Raw genomic sequence first — 18108 nt, 5'->3', positions numbered from 1 at the left:
AGTTAAAACATATTACTATCAAATTCTGCGCCTTTTAATTTCATGTAGAAAACTGAAGAAAATGTGGCCAGAGGCCTGAGAATGAGGTGAAGTGAGCTGAAGAAGGTCAAGTGCACAGGATGCACAGGGACTCAGAACAGCAGTGCAGAAGTCTCCAATGGAGCAGGTCTGACTACCAATGGCTTGGAACTAAGTGGGGGTTGTATTTCATGAGGGGACGAATGAAATACATGGAGAAAAAGGGGCCTAAGAGGGGCCTAGGAGGCTAAAGGACCCTGATGGAAAGAAAAGGAACAAAAAGGAAATAAACCCTCTTCTGGGCATGGGGCATAATTCTAACAAAAACTATAATAAAAAGTCCCAATAAACACCCAGAACAGTCCACATTAATTTAATCAAGAAACTAGGTGGGCTCCAAAATTAACTTTTCATGGGAGTAATTTAGTAAAAAATGGTTACATATCACCATTAAATTCTACACCCTTCAAAGTGTAGGAAATGAATTCAAAATTTCAAAAAAGGCTTAAAACTAAGCCGTGAAAAATTAGATAAAAAAACCATGTGTAACGGGGGAAACCGCGTGTACGCCGCAGCAGTGTAGACGTCGCCAGGTCATCAAACAGCGTTTTTACGCGGAAAAACAGGGTTTTTTAGGTAAGGCCCTATATAGATATGGCAAGGAGGAACAACATGAATAACGAGACTGGTTGGTGTAAGAGTGTGGTGAGGGGAGGGGAGTACATAACAACGACAGATGAAGGAGCCATGAAGAGCAAGACAACATACGACATACATACATGTATTATTCAAACGTTTGTCGAAAAATAAGACTTTCTTCACCTTAAGATGTACTCTATACAATAAACAAGAACTATCTTCGTCGCCGTCGTTGAAGAGACCGACAACGGACCGGAAGAGTGGCATATTCTAGTCTGGAGTGATGCTGGCTTATGAGATCACGTGCCTTGGGTCTGAAAGGAGACAATCAAGCGAGATGATTTAGACAATTGAGAATTCGTATATGGCGTTCCACTCATAAGGTCTATCGGGCCCATAGAAGCTATCGATGTTCCACTGCGGATGATTAATAGCATCGATGAGCCCCTCTAATTAAACGAAAGTTGGACCGGTGATAATCTCAGTTATCAGTGTTTTCTTGGTTTACAGGAGCAGGAAAAATAGATATCTTGGGAACCTACGTTGCTCGATTACGATGCAGGAATAGTTTTCATAAATCCCATTCGGTCCGGCCTGAGATTTTTTCCGAGGGATGGGAAGGATGGACTTATCACTGGGGACGATTGAATTGCAAGAGTAAATTTGGACGCCTAGTTGGTCGGTGATGACAGACATCCTGAGCGTCCCGAAAGCGGGGGCGAAAGGGTCAGTGGGAAAGGTTTCCAAAAAAAAAAAAAAAAGGGCAAGAATGGTGGGGACTGACTTGATCCCCGACTGAAGACTCCACATTGACATTGCTGGGACCTCCAAGGGCCGATGGACATCGTAGACCAAAGCATTGTCCTAGCTTAACAAACAGACCCTTCGTCACTTGCGGTGGCCGACATGAGATAGGAGGACGAGGGTGGCGAGTGGGGCTACTGACGTATCCTATGCAGTCCTGGCCACACAGCCCGGCAGTCTCGTTCAAGCGCGAACCGATCTCGGTGGGCTCGAGGAAATCCAGCGGCGTGTTCTTCACCGACTCTAGCTTCCCTGTCGGGATCAGGATCGGGTCGGTGGCAATGTATTGGGGCGCGTTCAGTTGTAGGAAATGCTTCGGGGCCGACTCGTCCGAGCCATATGCATCCAAATTCCTGCCATCCCCCCCCGGCGCAAATCAAGACGTGAGCACCACCGCCTGGCAAGATATCAATCACAAGAAAATAAAAAAAACAAACCAGTAAACATGCGAGGAAAGCATGATTGGTGTCGGTCCATTTGCTTGTGCTGTCATCTTGATTCTCCATTTACCGCCGGAAAGTAACTGATACTCAATCTACGGAGGGGGTTGAAGTAGAGAGAATATTCAAGTGAGTAGGGTTTTCTCCTGAGAAGGTGTGAAACGAAGAGAGCACTGACTTTAGAGACCACTTCATGTGGAAATCCCTGCTCGCCATCATGATCGACAAGTGAGAAAGAGATGTAGCTCAGGTTTTTGGCTTCGACTTGGAATGGTCTGGGTCGACGGACTGAAAGATATGAGCAGCGCTCGGCAACGCTTCCGATGCGAGCAAAACAACACCAATAAAGCCCACTAACCTTCTATCCCATCCTGGATCCCCCCCATGTAGAGTATTCAGCCCTGTAGTCACACGAGAATCCCTCCCCAGTGAGTAGGAGTTCGCGCATGAAAGAGAGCCTGGCTCCTACCTTGATGCTCGTTTGGAGTTGTCCGAAAGATCTGATCAGGATGTCCAGGGATGGCGAACGAGCCTGGAAAAGCAAGGATATGTGACGTAAATCTAGTCAGATTTCAAAAGTAGATGATGTGCGGAGCTCAACTGTTCTTGATTCGGTTTGCATATCGTCCAACAACGGAGCCCATTCTTGGATTGATCGGATGGTGGAGGTACTCCGAAGTATTGTCGTAGCCTAGGACGATGTCTCGAAAGGAGCTGATGATCGAAACGAAAGCCGATTGTGGGAGGTTCAGTTTTTGGGGCGCAATCCGCGAGCTAGAGTTAAGAGCAGAACGTACCCATGCCGATCTTTGACGAACAAGCTCTGAACGGAAGCGCCGAGCCCGACGAAGCTACCATAGATGGATCCGTCAGGGGCGGAGATGTTGTGGACGGCGAATCCATCGCTATGGTTTTCGGAGACCCTGAGCTGGTTGAGATCGAGCCCGGCTCTGGATTGGTGCCAGGGGACGACGACGAAGGCGAGGATGGCGAGAAGACAGAGGAGCAGCAGGGCCGGCATCCTGATCCAGCGACACGAGATCTTGAAGCCGCGCGCCCGGCCCCGTGCGGTGCTCCGGTACGTGCTCGATGACGGATCCAGGCGTCGGAAGAAGGCGGCGGCCGAAGGGCTTCCAAGGAGCGGCGAATGGTGGTGCGGGGGGAAGGTCGACCACATACCGCCGCTCTCTTCGTCTTCGTCCTCTCCACCATCCTGATCGTGCTCCTGATGGCCATGATTCAGTCGGTCGAACGAGCCTGCCGGACTCGCTGAATACTCGGGATACACCCTGGCTGAACCTGAATGTTGGTTGCGTCGAGGACGGCCCATTATGACTGCTATGTGGCTGTCCCAATACGCCGGGAGTGTGTAAGAGATGCGGCGGGTGCTCCAGCCGGTGTATGTCTAGGTTCCAGCCGCGATGGATGTGCAGCTCCTTCAAAGATCTCTGTGGGAGTGCCACTGGTTTTGGTTTGTTTTCTTGTGGATATGTCCACTTTTTAGGAAGAGATGGTCGACTCTTCCTTCCATCAACCGCAACTTCCGAGGGAGACCCCACATCACCGAACACATCGGGGACACGCCGAGGCTGTTCGGGGTGTCTGCGGGGTATCAGTAACCAATGCCTCAGCCAATTTTGGTCAGTTGGCTTGATGATTGAAATTAGGGGGTTAATAAACGTAAATACCCGGTCTTTCCGCGTCTTTACCCGGTTTTTGCGTACCCCCTGTTCCGCGTACGTACCCGGTTTTTTTCTACTCATTTCTACGCAACGCAAATAGGCTTAAAATTCATCTAAAATCCTGAAAAGAATTATCATGCATTCAAAATTCCAAAAAAGCAACTTTAAATGATTTAATTAATTTTTTGCATACCCCTTTTCCCAAGTGTGTAGGTAACTAGAGGCCAAGCCGCTCCGCTGCTGCAGGGTTGCCCCGCGCCTCCCCAAATACTCCGCGCACCGCAGCCTCAACCCCAAATAAAGGTGACTGTGCCCCTCCCGCAGCCACAGCCAAGGGCCTAGACTACCCCCCACAACACCGCCCAACACAAGGTCGCACCCACCTCACACCAAACCTCAATTATCCCAAGACAGACTTCTCACCAGGTGTAATTCAACCGGCCACCCGCGAATTATGACTCTTATTGTAGTCAAAGAAAATAGCAGAACTTAAATTTAGACAGCAATTCAATGTCTTCATCAAGAACTATATAATCCTACGTGCGGAGCGCTCCTTGTAGCTTGTCCTTGTCCGGCTCTTCGTCCATTGGCTCCAAGATGTAGGTTTTTAAATGTCTTGGGCGGGCGCAGGTGCATCTTAATCTTTTGCTCCCACAATGGGAAATTTGTGCCGTCAAATTTGGGAACGTTGGCATGGTCTTTATCAAGGCTATATGCGTTGCTCTTCTGAATTGTGGGAGTTTTATTGGAGTTGCTGCTTGGCCCTTGGTTTCGCGTGTTGGCCATCTTAGTCTGCTTTCAGCTGCTGCTTGAGGTGGTCCGGTTGAGCGTTCCAAGACTGTAAATCTGAAAATTTTGGAACAACTGAAATAATATATATTTTGTATTAGATTCTAAGTACAACTTGAGAGAGTACAGAAACAAGAATGGAGATTCAGTTTCTAAGCACCTGAAAGCAGGCTAAGTTGAGCCTGGCGCTGGGGGTCTGGTGAGGTCATTTGGGGAGCTTGGACAAGAGAGAGATGGTGATGCCGGGTTGCCTTGCTAGGTTGTTTGCCGGAGGAAAGGGAATCTATAACCCGGATCAACCATGATCTCCTTGCCATCAGCGTCCTGTCTGCTTTCTAGGTGGATACACTCTCTGTGACTTACAAGCATACACTTGCTATCGCAGCGGCTTTGTTTTGTCTTGCTGGAGTATTTCTGTGGCTTCTAGGGCTGCACATTGAACAACGTTTGTTAGTGTCAGCCACAAGCTCTGTGTTGTTGTGTTTCTTTTCTTGGTCTGTGCTGCTTTGGTACTCAGGGTTTGCTGTCACTTCCGTGATTCTGTATAACAGGTCTTCTTGTGTCTGAGTCTGGTTTCCAAGACGTTCCGCAAGAGTTCTATTACAGAACAGAACTTTGTCAGCCTTGCGGCTAAAGCAATGTGGTTCAATCTCTTGGACTTACAGGGTTCTGGGTCCTGTTTGTCTGTTTGGCTTTACGATGACCAATAGTTTTGCTACTGTGATCGTCGTGGCGATACAAGTTAGCTTCAACCTGGGTTAGGACTTTGGTCTTTGGGCTGCGAAGGGCTTACCTTTTTGAGCAGCTGGGTCTGGGCTTTGGCTTAACTTCGCGAGCTTCCTTGGTGGTTGCTGCGGGTCTGGGTCTGGGTCTGTATTTCTACAGTACCCCCTGCAGCGGCGTAGCTGCTTTAAACTCTAGTGTAGATAAATTGCACAGAAGAAAAATTCTGCTTTTACTCCCAGGATTCCAATCTTTTCATTTTGGCACCCGGCTGGTTGGTGAATTTGCCAATTTCATGAATCCCAACCACGTGTTTGAGCCCTGGGTTCATGACTCATGGAGGTTCTGTAACCTTTTTGGCCAGAAGGAATCCCTTCCATTCAAAGGGTTTCTGTAGCCTCTTTGACTGGAAGGAATCCTTCTGGTCAAAGAGGTTACAGAACCTCCTCTACCGGAAGGAATAACTTCCAGCTGGAGAGGTTGCAGAACCTCCTCGACCAGAAGGAATCCCTTCCGGCCAAAGAGGTTTTGTAAACTCTTTGACCGGAAGGAATGCCTTCCCAGTCCTTCCGGTCTTTGTGGCAGCCGCCACATGCCTAAAAAAGAGCAGGTACCCGCTCAACTTCTCCCAGCAACCCAGCATCCGCACCTGAACACGCACACGCTGGCGGTTACCCGCCAGCGGATAGCAGGTACCCGTGACGTGTTTGTTGGGGCCATCTCTAGACTCTAGTCATGAGATTCCAAGAGAGAAATGACTTTTGAGACCATGTGAACCATTCCAATTGCACAGTTGAATGTGTGGCAAATCTTGAGCGGATTTATGTTCCACTGATCCATGACCAAGTTGAACAGAGCCTGAAGCGGGAAGGACCCAGCATTGAATTCACATACCAGTCCTGCCGGCAAGACCCAGGGGACCTTTTCCAGAATCACACTGCCTGTAATGTGACTGAGTCCCTTGATCAAGCAATCTTCAGATTTCAGAACTGGCAGTAGCTGCTGGGCATATAGCCGTGTGGGTTCCAGAAGGGCAACTCCAAGGGTTTCATCAGGCCGCCAAGAACACAGTGATTCATAGCCCAAGTCCAACATTTCAACGACCTTGCAAACCAGGGGAAATACATTGGAATGGAAGCCTCTGGATGTCAGACTGATCAAGACATCCCTGACATGGATCTCCTCCAGCCAAGGAAAAATGAGGTATCGCGCTACCACTCCTACTGAAAATCCAGCAAATTTTTGGTCGTCTAAGGGTTGGTTTTTGAATTAGTCCAGGAAGGGTCTAATCAAGTGGTTAGGGGGCTCCCAGGGAGAGGGTAGGACAAAACTGGATCCCCTGGGGGGACAAAACTTTGTGAGTTGCCCTCCTTTAAATAAGCACTCTGGTGCTTTTGCAACAAGCACTTGCCACCGCACATTGTACCACAAGTAGCCAATGCCTTGTTTGTTAACAGTAAGCCTCCTGGTAAGACTGGGCCGCTGCTCAAGTCAGAATCTCTCACCACAAGTGGATTATTTAAGCTTGTGTTTTTCCAGGTCCACTGTAAAAAATGCATACAGATTTCAGCCTGAAAAATGACCCACACTTGAAACATTGCAAAAATCTAATATTCAAATTTGATTGTTGTTGAGACAAGTGATTTTTTGTCTAGTTCAACTGTATAAAATCAGGAGCTGAAATTTTGGCTTATGTAAAAAGGATTACATAATTATACAATGAGATACTGCTCTGACCAAATCAAAAAAGGATAGTTCAAGCTTGCCAAGCATAGTGAATGATCAATTTGTATCTCAGGGAAAAAAGGGATACCAGAAATACTGTCTTTCCCACTTTCTGAATGAGCAAGAAATACCCTTGATTAAATAATTCCTGGGTTTCCTCTGTCATGATAGGTCATTCTAGGTTTTATATTATTATCACTGTTTTACATATTTTCATTGATTCACATTACATCTTATTACATAGTTTCATTGTGGGTTTACATATTTCTTCTCACCAACCCAAGTACATAACCATACTTGTATATATATTCTACATGTGTTGCAATCTTATTCTTCCCTCTGGGGGAGTTTCAATCTCATTCTTGCCATATCCTGATATCTCAGCTCTTCATCCTCTTCCCCATTGTATAGTTGCTTTTTAGTATTGGAACCCCATTTTCAATAGTTTTCTGAGTTGTTTGAAATCCTCTCACAAAAAAAGAACAAATAAAAAAGAAAGATTAATTCATTCTTTTGACTAAAATTCACTCAAAGGCTAAATAAACCTGTACCTACAAGCTATAACTATCATGAAGTTACAAATATTAGCTCTTGGATTTATTTTACTCAAATGTGTATTTGCAGCTTCCTTCTTCAAGGCTGAGACTTCCAATTCTTCCCATCACCATGTTCCACTGGGAAATGCTCCACATCATAACATGGAATTTCCACCATTCCAATTAACTCAATACCATGACCGTATAATTATTTTAGAAAAGAAAGTGCCCTCCCATTCTAAAGAATTGGAAAATGAAAAATTCAAACAATCCCGTTTTACGGTTCTGACTTTTATATTTGTGTGGCTTAATATTTTTTTTGCTGCAATGATACATGATCATGTGATTGAAGGCCAGTCCATAATCTATGCTATTCATTTCAAATCCATGCATCCTGCCAATCTGATAATTTTGTATTGCATTTATTTTTCAATAAAATTGCCTTATAAATGCAGGATAATTTCAATGGTTTTTGTCATGTTTTCAAAATATTATATTATTCCATCAGCAAAAAAGTGCAAGGAAGAAGGTGAACATGCATCTAAATATAAAGCTCTGATAATTGTTTATCCATCAAATTGTTTTTCAGATTTCTTCTGTAGTCTCATGAGTTTTATGTTGCTTAAAATCCGAGTAGAGGCCAAGGCGGCTTTGCCGCTGCAGGTGTATGTAAACCAGGGAATTGAAAATTCTCCATAAGCAGGAAATATGAAAGATTGCAGTTGTAGATGTAGAATTTGACTTGCACAAATGTGTTAGAAATATATCAACAGATCATGCAGAATTTGGTGGGGAGCAATATTTAACAAAAGCTTGCAAGAAAAAATTGAATTTGCCAACTGAAATCAACACCCTTTTCCAGATAATTATCCAGTGGGTCTATCTGTGCCCTCAAATACCATTAGCAATGGGGGGTGTTACTGCTACATTAACCTGTAAAGCAACTCAATAATGGCATTTGGCTTTTACCATTATTTTTACTGGTAATGGTGGTGCAATACCAATATCACAGTGAACACCAAGAGGAGAGCTTATTTTGGGTTTTTTCATTATATATGTGCATTGAAAATAGAGATTGATTAAAACAAAGAGTAAAAGGGATAATTTAACATTTTATTGCTCAAATTTGTGTGTATGTCTTGCCCTGTGGTGAAGATGGGATTGGCAGTAGTTAAGGGTATAGCTATGTCTAGTTGACAGTAACATGTTCCTTTGAAACATAAATTTTAGATTTATGCCATGAAGTTAAGAACATAGTACACACTAGAGGCCAAGGCGGCTTCGCCGCTGCAGGGGGTTATCAGGCCATTTGGGAATCATCCAGGAAACCCCAAAAATAAAAACACACATTTGGGTGAAAATGAAAGCCTTCATCCAAATTGCAATCTGGTGAGGGCCCATTTGTTTTCAATGGATGGTTGCAAGTTTTTCTGCATCCACAGTCTTCAGTGGCCTGCATAGTTACCTAATCTGGCCATTTATCACCATTTATCTCTCCACTTTTGTTTTTGCTCCCTCCTGTGATATTGGTGTGGCTGGGTGGGTGTATGGCAACATGCACACTCTCTCAAACCACCCACCACCTAGCGCCTCACTATTCCAGGGAAATTGCACAAAAAAATCACTTTAGATGTTGCAATAATAACAGACAATGGAGGACTTCCCTTCGATTTACACGGCCGTGTAAAGTCAGATTTGGCACTTGTAAAGCCAGATTTTTACACCCTGGTTTTACACGCACTTTTCAGCGGCTAGATCAAACCAGAAAATCCCTCTCAATGGCCGGTACAGACCAATCATTGAGAGTACACAAACCTCCTGATAGCTGGTCTGTACCGGCCATCCAGAGTACCCAACCCTCTCGATGGCCGGTACAGACCGATTGTCGAGGGGACTCAACCCTCCCGATGCCCGGTACAGACCGGCCATCGAGAGTACGCAACCTTGATGCCTGGTCTGTACCGGTCATCGAGAGGATTCAACCCTCTTGATACCCGGTATAGACCGGCCATCAAGAGGATTCAAACCTCTCGATGCCCGGTATAGACCGGCCATCGAGAGTACGCAGCCCTCTAGATGCCCGGTCGAGACCGGCCATCGAGAGTACACAACCCTCTTGATGGCCGGTATAGAACCGGGCATCTAGAGGGTTGCGTACTCTCGATGGCCGGTATAGACCGGTCATTGAGAGGACACAGCCCACTCAATGACCGGCCTGTACCTCGAGAGGACACATCCCTCTCAATGGCCGGTACAGACCGGCCATTGAGAGAGAGGGCACCACCCTCTGGCAGATCTGTGCCGGTCATCGAGAGGACACAACCATCTCAATGGCCGGTACAGACCGATCATTGAGGGGGTACATCTGTACCGGCCATCGAGAGGCTTGAGTCCTCTCGATGACCGGCGTTGTGTCCTCTCAATGTCCTACCCACCGGTCATCGAGAGGCATGTGTCCTCTCGATGACTGGTACAGAGGACACCTCTGTACCGGGCATTGAGAGGACACTGTACCCTCTCAATGACCGGTCCGTACCGGCCATCGAGAGGGGTCTGTACTCTTGATGACCGGTCTGTACCGGCCATCAAGAGGGATGTGTCCTCTCGAGGTACAGGCCGGTCATTGAGTGGGCCGGGTCCTCTCGATGACGGGTCTATACCGGCCATTGAGAGGGTTGTGTACTCTTGATGACCGGTCTATACCGGCCATTGAGAGGGTTGTGTACTCTCGATGACTGGTTTAACAATGAGGGATGAGGCCCGAGCTGCTGGAATACCTGAGGTTGTAAATCTGGCAGGTATTCTGGCATCTCAAGCCTGCGGAAAAGCTTCTAAAGCTAAAAATTACAAGGTGAGTCAGATCTGGCTTTACAAGTGCCAGATCTGACTTTACATGGCCGTGTAAATCAAAGGGAAGTCCTCCAATCTCACACATGATAAGATTTGGAATATTAAATCTCCAGTGCTCTTTAGCCCAAAGAGAAGAGAAATAGAGATCGCCGAGTGGACCCGAGTACCCGTGGCGGGTACGAGTACCTGCGGTCATTTTGGGCATATTCAGATACCCGGAATCGGACACGGCACCCGTAGGGCGGGTATCACGGGTACTGCCTACGATTCAACCCTCTAGCCGGTCTATGCCGACTTTGAGGGTGGTGTAACCTCTTGATGACCAACACAGGCCAGTCATCAAGGGTGGATATACCCTCTCGATGTCCGGCACAGAGCGGAAATTGGGAGGGTGTATGTGCATATGCCCTCTCGATGTCCGGTCTGTGCTGGACACCGAGAGGGCATACAGTCTCAATGGCACAGACAGACATAGAGAGGGTGTGGGTATACACCACAAGAGCGATTTTGGCTCCCTCGGACCAACAACCCGACAAGAAAGGGACACACGTCGGCCTACCATGTGAATGCACGGCAGCACGGCGTCAGGGTGTCCATCCTGTCAGGCTGCCGTGCGAATTCAGGGAAGCACGTTGTTGGGATCTCCAACCGTTGTGGTGCTCCATTCCAAACCATAAGTAGTATTTTATTGCTTTTCTTGACATATATTCCTCATTACATTTCCCATCTCCCCATAACCCTTCACAAATACCTCACTATTATTGCATATTCAGATTCTATGCCAGATTTTACCTATAGTCACTCATACATAGTACCCCCTTATCTTCAATGGTTCAGTAGTTATAGAGGATATAAGACTTACAGACAACCTAAAGTCTTCATTAGTTACAATACTCATTTCATTAGTAACCTACTTGAATCATTACAGTACATTCCTTTTACATATTTATTCTCACATACTAAACCCTTTACATACATTTCTCATTATGTACTATGCCTATTGTACACATTACATCATTGGGTCTGTGCTTACCTCTTTCAGCAGTGCTCATCATTACAAGTAGTTACTATGTTCTCATCACTCTTCCCCATTAGTAAATTCTTTTATTCCCATAACCAGCATTCCCCTTTCAGCATTGCTCATCATTACATACTGTTACTATGTTCACATCACCTTCCCATTTGTACATTCCTTTATTCCCATAGCCAGAATGCCCCCACTGTCTGTGCTCATCCCTCTTTTCATATAAGAACTGTCCTTCCCTCCTCACTTGTACCTTATGCAGAGAACTATATGCAGAATTCTAGATACAGAAATTATAATTAGAAATTACTCATCACCCATTGATATCAGTACAGTTGCTCCTGAACCCATTGCTATTGAACCTTGCCATTGCATTCCCCCCTTCAACCATTGCTCCAACCCTCACACCCTCAGTAGTCAGTAGTCAGCTCATAGTACTAGCTCCTAAGATCAAGTAGAAATCAGCCACACCTTTTCTTCTTTTTATTAGTGTTACTCTCATCCCCTCAGCATTAGTCAGGAAGGTAGCCTCATCAGCACCCTTGCATAGCTTACATTATTACTAGTGTTGCTATCCATTTCCCTTCCAAGCTCTATTCTCCCCTTTGAGTAGTTCCACACCGTCAGGCTGCCGTACCTCTTGACGACAGGCAACCACCTTGGTCAATCCGCCGCAAGCCTGCCGGTCAGTTGCCTGGTGGCGACCCGGTGGCTCGACTCAAATCGCGCTGCCTATCAGCCGCCCGGTAGCCGACCTCGTCCTGGGCTCCCTCATAGCGACAACCCGACGACATAAGACACACTTTTGGGCTGCCGTGTGAATGCAGGGCAGCACGTCGTCGGCGTCTCGCGATGGTCAGTCTTTTTTCTGACACATCTGATACTGGAGACTTGAGCTCACAGGGCTGTCAAATCAACCCGGAAGCTGTCCCGCCAAGGCTCACCCGGTTCAGGATGACCGCGTTTTGCTGCCGGCTTGCCGTTGAGGCCTCCCTCAGCGTTGCATTTCCTATTTGCCTCAGAGGTTATTATTTCATGTGAGAGCTCGACAAAAAAAAGGTTCAGCCTAAATGCACTCCAAACTTTTACTTCATGCACTCCAAATTTTTGGCTTTGGGGGGCCAGCACTCCAAAAAAGTTGAAGTGCCTTGATTTTGTACTCCAAAAACATGGAGTCCCCAGATGGGCACTCCATGTTTATTGGAGTACACAACTGGATACTCCAAAATTGACCAAAATAGGGGAGTGCAGCTAGATGCACTCCAAAAAAAATGGAGTGCAAGCCGAAGCACTCCACCTTTTCAGTGGAGGATTTTGGCTTTGCACTCCAACTGGCAAATACCAAATGGAGTGCATTGGGGTGCACTCCAATGTCTCCTTTTTATTGGAGTGCCCACAATCACACCTCTCGATGACTGGTCTGGACCGGTCATCAAGGGGTACACGACCGGTCATCCAGAGGACTCATACCTCTTGATGACCAGCGCGGACCGGTCATCAGTCACACCTCTCGATGACCAGTGTGTACCGGTCATCGAGGGGAGGTGCTACTCTTGATGACCGGTCTTTACCGGTCATCGAGGGGACTCCCACCTCTCAATGACCGGCGCGGACCGGTCATTGATGACCGGCACAGACCGGTCATTGATGACCGGCACAGACCGGTCATCGAGAGGACTCACACCTCTCGATGACCGGTCACCACCGGTCATCAAGAGGAGTCACACCTCTCAATGACCGGTCACCACCGGTCATCGAGAGGACTCACACCTCTCAATGACCGGTCACCACCGGTCATCGAGAAAACTCACACCTCTCAATGACCGGTCACCACCAGTCATTGAGAGGACTCACACCTCTCGATGACCGGTCACCACCGGTCATCAAGAGGACTCACACCCCTCAATGACCGGTCAGACCAGTCATCGAGGGGACTCACACCTCTCAATGACCGGTCAGACCGGTCATCGAGGGGACTCACACCTCTCGATGACCGGTCATCACCGGTCATCGAGGTGAGTCACATTTCTTGATGACCGGTCAGACCGGTCATCGAGGGTAATAACACCTCTTGATGACCGGTGTGTACCAGTCATCGAGGGGAGGTGCTACTCTCGATGACTGGTCGGTCTGACCGGTCATTGAGAGGAGATGTTACTCCTCTCAATGACCGGTCACCACCGGTCATCAAGAGGACTCACACCTCTCGATGACCGGTCACCACCGGTCATCGAGAGGACTCAAACCATCTCACACCTCTCGATGACCGGTGATGACCGGTCATCGAGGTGAGTCACATTCCTCGATGACCGGTCAGACCGGTCATCGAGGGGACTCACACCTCGATGATTGGTCACCACCGGTCATCAAGGCTAATAACACCTCCTCTCGATGACCGGTCATCACCGGTCATGGAGAGGGCTCACACCTCTTGATGATCGGTCAATCCGGTCATCGAGGGTAACAACACCTCTCTATGACCAGTCATCACTGGCGATCGAGGTGAGTCCCATCTCTTGATGACCGGTCAGACCGGTCATCAAGGGTAATAACACCTCTCGATGACCGGTGATGACCGGTCATCGAGGTGAGTCACATTCCTTGATGACCGGTCAGACCGGTCATCGAGAGGTGTGAGCCCTCTTCATGAGTGGTGATGACCGGTCATCAAGAGGAGGTGCTACTCTCGATGGTCTGACCGGTCATTGAGAGGTGTGAGTCCCCTCGATGACCGGTCTTACCGGTCATCGAGGAATATGACTCACCTCAATGACCGGTCATCACCGGTCATCGAGAGGTGTTATTACCCTTGATGACCGGTCTGACCGGTCATCAAGAGATGGGACTCACCTCGATGGCCGGTGATGACTGGTCATCGAGAGGTGTTGTTACCCTTGATGACCGGACTGACCGATCATCAAGAGGTGTGAGCCCTCTCCATGACCGGTGATGACCGGTCATCGAGAGATGGGACTCACCTCGATCGCCGGTGATGACTGGTCATCAAGAGGTGTTGTTACCCTTGATGACCGGATTGACCGATCATCAAGAGGTGTGAGCCCTCTCCATGACTGGTGATGACCGGTCATCGAGAGGAGGTGTTATTAGCCTCGATGACCGGTGGTGACCAATCATCGAGGTGTGAGTCCCCTTGATAACCGGTCTGTGCCGGTCATTGGTGTTGGATTCTAGTCTCTTCCTGCTGTCCTTTACGGTTTACGTTCACGGTGCGCCCGGGACGTGCGATGCGTAACAAGTGCGCAATGACGTCAAGAGAGCCGCGCGTGCTCATACTCCATTCTTAGAGCAGTTGACCGTCCTCTTAGGACCCTGTTGACCGTCCGGCAATCTTTCCCTTCCTCATCTCGACCACCACTCTTCAACCGCGACAACTCAACTTTTTCCATCGTCGTGTCCGCGGTCTGTTCGTTGAGGTCCTCAGTCTAGGCCAGCTGTTTACAGCCTGGAAGTCCTAGTTTATATTGTCGGTTCTGGTGTCTATTGTTCTCATCCTTGATCTTAGTTCCTGTTTTTATTAGCCAAATTTTATCAATCGGGAGGTGTGACCGGTCCGCGCCGGTCATCAAGAGGTGTGAGTCCCCTTGGTGACCGGCACAGACCGGTCATCGAGAGGTGTGATTTCCCTCAATGACCGGCGGTCCAGTACAGACCGGTCATTGAGAGGAGATGTTAATCCGCTCAATGCCGGTCTGTACCGGTCATGGATATCAGGAGGATCAAGTGGGGTGTGTTTGTACATAGCCCGGTTGAAGTTGTAGGCACTCCAGCTCTGGCTGGAGTGCACAGTACTGCACTCCCCTTTTGAGGAGGAGAAATATCAGGAATGGAGTGCTGGGGGAATGCACTCCAATCTGATGGAGTGAGACTCAGGGCACTCATTACATTTCCTGGCCACTGGAGTTCTTTGTGGTGCACTCCAAAGATTCTTGAGTCCCCGGTTCTGCACTCCAATTGAGTTGGAGTACTCTAGTCTGTACTCCAACAATCATTGGAGTGCACACTCCATACACTCACTTTTGGAGTGCTTTTGGGATTTTTTTGGAGTGCATTTAGGCTGACCCAAAAAAAAATAGAAGAGGTTTTTTTTTGACAAGAAATGACTTTGCAAAAAATTGGGTCAGCCCATCTTGAGGATGCTACACTCTATACTCGTATTCTACCTGCCAAACCATAAATTGATCTTTGGCCGATTTGGCAGATGCAGTGCCTTTGAACTTGGGCTGCAGCGCAACATCTGCTCCAGCCTCGCTTGGCAGATGTTTTTGCTGTGCGCCGAGTGTCTCATGCCTGGCCTCTCACGGCCTCCCACGGCAGAGGTGCGAGTACATGATCCCACGCACTGATCACATGACGGGTGGCTCAACAGCTGATTGCTGACGGGCCGCTCCTGGCTGCCCAAAAAGAATAATCTCACAACCTGGAGAGTCGCTGAGAGATTTGTTTGAAAAAGGGCAGCCTGTCGACGACCTGCCCCTGCCACAACCCTGGGATCTCAGCCAGTTTCTTGACAGTGGACTTCTGTTAAAGGCCTTTTTTTTTTTTTTTTTTTTTAAGTGCAGACTTAATTTGACATTGCGCACTGTAGTGTAGATCCGCTTTCTGTACAAAAAAAGGGCATTTAATTGCCAATAAAAATAAGATCAAAGTTGTACAAAATGCCGGGTTTTGGTTGGATAGGAGTTATAAATCAAGCTGGCAGAGAGAAAAAAGGAAAAAAAGGAAGAATTTGGACTAGGCATTCCAGCATCGTCGCTTGCGGCATTGGATATCTTGTTTCATTGATGGGCAGGATTGAGACCATGGGGGGTGAGCGTATTTTTTGTCCAGAGTGTTGACTGTATTCTTCGAAGTTAGTTTATCCCGCGTGATGCACATGCAGCACTTGGTTGATTCAGTTTGAGGTGTGTTGCAAGTTTTTGAATTGTGATTACCGGTGCACTTGTTGCAAAGAAGAGAGTTTTTGCACCATTGAGCCGTGTGTCCTAGCTTCCAGCACCAAAAGCATTGAGGTATCGATCAAATGTAATATGCGCCTTGGTAAAGTTCATTTTGAAGGAATAATCCAGTCTTCTCTACCTTGAGTGCAATCTCTTTGTTGAGCAGTTGGAGAACTAGTGAGCCATTCTTCTTTCTGTTTCTAACTGGATCACCCAACCACCGGGCCGATTGTATCAAAGACGGGTCTATTCCGTTTTGTTTTCCCAGTTCGTGTAAATGAGCTTGATTTGCCAGACCAAAGTTTGTCGGTATTGCATGGAGGATCACCGGGAATCGGCTTGGAAAATTCTTGAGTTTGGAGTCAACAAGTTCTGTCCACGTGTGTTTGTTTGTAAGTAGCCAACGGGCTTGTTCTCTGGTATTAACATAAATTTTTAAATCTTTAGACGGGAGTAGAGCAATGCCAGATGCTTCAATAATTTGTGATTTGACCGTTGCATTGATTGATGGGAATACGTTGTTGATTTTTGACGTGATTTCCGGAGCTGACATTGCGCCCATCGCTGTAAATCCTGGCGGTGTGTGTATTACAACGCTAGCTTTCTTAAATTTGTTTATTTCTGCATTTGTCGGTACTGGATGAGGTTGTTCTTTTGGTGAATTTGGTTTCTTCTTGCTACCGTGGGCAACTGCAGCCCAGGTTGCCGGTGGCGGAGGGGCCAGAATCGCCGATTGCCGTTCTATCCGATCTAACCGCTTGAGTATCTTGTCCAGGATTTGGGGTTCGGATTTGAGATTGCTGCTTGGGTAAATGACAGTTTCCTTCATGTTCTTATCGAGGATGTTCAGCTTTTCAAGGTTGGAGTGAACATCACTGACATTGCTTAGGACATGAAAGATTTGGTCAAAATTCAGACTCTGAGTCGGGTTTTTACTTGAAGCAGCCTCTTTGAGATATTGTAGTAAGTATCTGGTTTGCTGAATGATTGCTTGGAGGGGCGTCTCCTGGAAGAGTCCGATAGGTGGGGGTGGTGGATCTGGGGCGGGGGATGGAGACATGTTTGACTAGTCGTTGTTATTCTTTTCTTCTAAAAGCAATGTTGTGTTTCGAGGCTGATCGCCTTGATCTAAAGGCCTTATCAAAGTCTGTGCACCAGTTTGCTTATTGTCATGCATGAAGATTAGCTCTCCAAGGATGTGAATATGTAACTTCTGGCTGTTTGTTGCAAAAATTGGGGTTTCTTGATTATTGTTCCCATATATTTTTGCAAGAGGTGAAAAATGATACAGGTTGTCAAATATCAAAAAAGAAAAATAATTAAGATTGGGGTTGCAAAATCACAGGAAGTATATGAAGGATGCAATAAATCAATCAAAAAATGAACCTATGAAAAAAGAGAAAATGTAACCAAATGTCTGAGAGTATCACCACCAGGATCTAAACAAAGAGCAAGAGGTTATTTTGGTCAATCAAATAGCAGAGCATAGAAGTGTTTGATTTCAATATTTCGGCCTTGGTGATGCCAAGAACGGAGTTCTTCTAGCTACACCGGGTGAGAATATACAATTTTTAGGGGTTTTTTTTGGATATTTTTGTTTATTTATTTCAAAGAAATAAATATAAAGAAGAAAAAGGAGGGGCCCAACGTATTGGGGATGGTTTGATCCCTCTGAGAATAGGTGCCAGGGGCCTGATAACAGGTTTGGTTTTGATCCCAGGCTTACAGAAAGAATAAAAGAGGCGATAATGTGAAGGGTATTTTACTTACTATTAGTAACCTATCAATTATCGCAAAAATCTTCGAAGATGAGGACGGTGACGAAGGCTTTAGACAAACGTTTTACTGAAAATTGAATTGATTGGTTTTGGATAAGAGTTTGATTCGATAAAGTGGCCAGTTGATTGTTTGGTGTGTCTA

The 18108-nt window shown here is 46.9% G+C and overlaps 1 protein-coding gene across 1 annotated transcript; it reads right to left on the bottom strand.

Annotated features, from left to right (window-relative positions):
• Nucleotides 1-999: 999 nt before the first annotated feature.
• Nucleotides 1000-3231, bottom strand: PtA15_17A95 (uncharacterized protein; the record flags this gene model as incomplete). The annotated part of the gene is made up of 10 exons (XM_053164602.1): nucleotides 1000-1106; nucleotides 1200-1354; nucleotides 1442-1521; nucleotides 1604-1814; nucleotides 1899-1996; nucleotides 2080-2176; nucleotides 2260-2302; nucleotides 2371-2433; nucleotides 2503-2615; nucleotides 2699-3231. 10 exons carry the CDS (start codon nucleotides 3229-3231, stop codon nucleotides 1000-1002), a joined length of 1500 nt encoding a protein of 499 aa, XP_053028169.1.
• Nucleotides 3232-18108: the final 14877 nt, after the last annotated feature.

This window comes from Puccinia triticina, chromosome 17A (assembly GCF_026914185.1).
Source record: "Puccinia triticina chromosome 17A, complete sequence".
NCBI lineage: Eukaryota > Fungi > Basidiomycota > Pucciniomycetes > Pucciniales > Pucciniaceae > Puccinia > Puccinia triticina.
Note: the sequence above shows the minus strand (reverse complement) of the source record. Positions and strands in the feature narration are given on the sequence as shown.